This window comes from Tachysurus vachellii, chromosome 6 (genome assembly GCF_030014155.1).
Source record: "Tachysurus vachellii isolate PV-2020 chromosome 6, HZAU_Pvac_v1, whole genome shotgun sequence".
Classification (NCBI taxonomy): Eukaryota; Metazoa; Chordata; class Actinopteri; order Siluriformes; family Bagridae; genus Tachysurus; species Tachysurus vachellii.
This window is the reverse complement of record NC_083465.1, coordinates 24,297,928-24,301,003: the sequence shown is the minus strand read 5'-3', so window position 1 is coordinate 24,301,003 and position 3,076 is coordinate 24,297,928. Positions and strand designations below refer to the sequence as shown.

General features: G+C 36.2%; 1 protein-coding gene across 3 annotated transcripts in view; it reads left to right on the top strand.

Moving 5' to 3' along the window:
- The first annotated feature begins 698 nt into the window (after positions 1–698).
- Positions 699–3,076, top strand: part of tbck (TBC1 domain containing kinase) — a 92,141-nt gene continuing 89,763 nt past the window's right edge. Inside the window, exons 1-3 of one of the 3 annotated variants that reach the window (XM_060873066.1) lie at positions 699–717; positions 992–1,085; positions 1,408–1,605. In XM_060873066.1, coding sequence (XP_060729049.1) covers positions 1,413–1,605 — 193 coding nt within the window. In that variant the 5' untranslated portion in view covers positions 699–717; positions 992–1,085; positions 1,408–1,412. Of the gene's footprint in view, positions 718–948; positions 1,086–1,407; positions 1,606–3,076 lie in introns of those variants that run through there. The other 2 variants (XM_060873068.1, XM_060873067.1) reach the window with 2 other exon arrangements.

The following is a 3,076-nucleotide window of genomic DNA, read 5'->3' as shown; positions in this document are numbered from 1 at the left end:
GACGCAGATGTCACAGTTTGATAACGCACTCAGAGCTTACATATATTTTACTGTATAACAAAATTCTTTATCTTACAAGAGTTTAATACGACATTGTATTTTGTTATCTGTTATCATTTGTTATTGAAAAAAAGAATAACATAAATCTTTACTATATATATGATTTAATAATATAATATTTAATATATATGTTCTTATTATATATATATATATATATATATATATATATATATATATATATATATATATATATATATATGAAATAATATATGCTGTATAAAATATTCCATACATTTTTGTAACTTATATTGTTTTATAATTGTCCAACACACACACACACACACACACACACACACACACACAGAGAGAGAGAGAATATTGTAGCTGATATAGAAAATAAACAATTAAACAATTAAATATATATATATATATATACATATATATATATATATATATATATATATATATATATATATATATATATATAAATTATTATTATTATTGTTGTTGTTGTTGTTGTTAAAATCATTACTAAACCAGTACAATATTAATGGACAGTATGGTGTTAAAGTTTAGCATGTAGTCATCACCACATGGCTAAGATAAATTGCCCTGAGATGCTTTGGTGCCTCATGCAGGTGTATTTCCACATTGTTCAAGGAAAAGTATCCAGATTCACTAAGACACACCAAATTAAAGGGGTTTCTGAAAGTGACAGTGAGTAAAAGTTCATATTTTAAAATAACATTTGTTATTATTAGATTACACTTTAAATATATAGTTCATTAGTAATATTTATTGTTTTTAATATTTAACGTATATAATATTATTATTATTATTATTATTATTAAATAAGCCATAACATTTATCAACATTTATCTTGATTATAGGTTAAATTATTTACATATATAAATATAAGGACTTTGAATGTGCTTAACCGGCGTCGCCGGATGATGACGTAACTCCACATGATCTTATTTTCTGTTTATAGCAGACTCCGGAAATAATTTCACAAATATCCATAACAGAAGGATAAATTGGAAGAGTTGGTATGGAAAAAACAAAGGTTTATTAATTCCGAAAGGGTATGCCATGACATGATTGATGTTATTCTGTTTATTGCATGTGTAATCTTTGTAATAATGATGTTTATTTGTGTTCATTCATCAGCTGTAGATGTTTTGGACTTTTATCTCATCACAGGATTAAATATTTATAAACGGTATCTTGAGTAACAAAAAGAAGTGGTTTATGTTTCATATCATTTGATTATCATGTCTTATAACATTTGATTAGATATAAAGCCTTAACATTGCTGTCACTGACACATACAGTGTTAAGGTTGGTGTGTTTATTGTGTTGTCATGGTTACATGTCGGACTCATGATGGACATGTTTTAATGTTAGAGACCATGCAGCCTCTGAGAGATGCCGAGCTTGGGGCTTTCACCTTCTTCGCCTCTCCTCTTCCTCATGATGTGTGTGGCAGTAACGGTCTTCCTCTGACCCCCAACTCCATCAAGATCCTGGGCAGATTCCAGATCCTGAAAACCATCACACACCCCAGACTGTGTCAGTACATTGACATCTCCCGAGGAAAACATGGTAGTAAAGTTCACTCACATTTATGTTCATGTCTGATTATACAAAATGTGTTTACCTCTCTCTCTCTCTCTCTCTCTCTCTCTCTCTCTCGTCTTGCTCTGTCTCTCTCTGTCTCTCTCTCTCTGTCTCATCTCTCTCTCTCTCTCTCTCTCTCTCTTTCTCGTCTTGCTCTGTGTCTCTCTCTCTCTCTCTCTCTCTCTCTTTCTCGTCTTGCTCTGTCTCTCTCTGTCTCTCTCTGTCTCTCTCTCTCTGTCTCATCTCTCTCTCTCTCTCTCTCTCTCTCGTCTTGCTCTCTCTCTCTCTCTCTCTCTCTCTCTCTCTCTCTCTCTCTTTCTCGTCTTGCTCTGTCTCTCTCTGTCTCTCTCTGTCTCTCTCTCTCTCTCTGTCTCATCTCTCTCTCTCTCTCTCTCTCTCTCTCTCTCTCTCTCTCTCTCTGTCTCTCTCTCTCTTTCTCGTCTTGCTCTGTCTCTCTCTGTCTCTCTCTCTCTGTCTCATCTCTCTCTCTCTCTCTCTCTCTCTCTCGTCTTGCTCTGTCTCTCTCTCTCTCTCTCTCTCTCTCTCTCTCTCTCTCTCTCTCTCTTTCTCGTCTTGCTCTGTCTCTCTCTGTCTCTCTCTCTCTCTCTCTCTGTCTCATCTCTCTCTCTCTCTCTCTCTCTCTCTCTCTCTCTCTTTCTCGTCTTGCTCTGTCTCTCTCTCTCTCTCTCTCTCTCTCTCTCTCTCTTTCTCGTCTTGCTCTGTCTCTCTCTGTCTCTCTCTGTCTCTCTCTCTCTGTCTCATCTCTCTCTCTCTCGTCTTGCTCTGTCTCTCTCTCTCTCTCTGTCTCTGTCTCTGTCTCTGTCTCTCTCTCTCTCTCTCTCTCTCTCTCTCTCTTTCTCGTCTTGCTCTGTCTCTCTCTGTCTCTCTCTGTCTCTCTCTCTCTCTGTCTCATCTCTCTCTCTCTCTCTCTCTCTCTCTCTCTCTCTCTTTCTCGTCTTGCTCTGTCTCTCTCTCTCTCTCTCTCTCTCTCTCTTTCTCGTCTTGCTCTGTCTCTCTCTGTCTCTCTCTGTCTCATCTCTCTCTCTCTCTCTCTCTCTCTCTCTCTCTCTCTCACTCACACACACACACACACACACACACACACACACATATTACATAAACATTTTGGCTACAATAACTTGGTGCACCATTTATTAATGTTAGTATAATAGTAGTATAATTAGTATAATATTTATAATAGTATAATACTTCAGATAAATAATTAAAATAAATACTTCTCCATGTGGAAGTAATCGAGGCAGTTGCTCGATAAATGGCCTTTATTACCTTTTCCATACTGTTGTATTTAAGTCATGGTTTGATGCAGTAGTCAAGCCTGGGTGTGTTTATTCTAATTGAACAGAATTATCTAATTAACTCAGGGTGATTGTTTGATTGTGTAAGCGCTGGGTTACTTTTTTCACACAGGGGCCAGTTGGTGTGTGGTAAAAAAAAT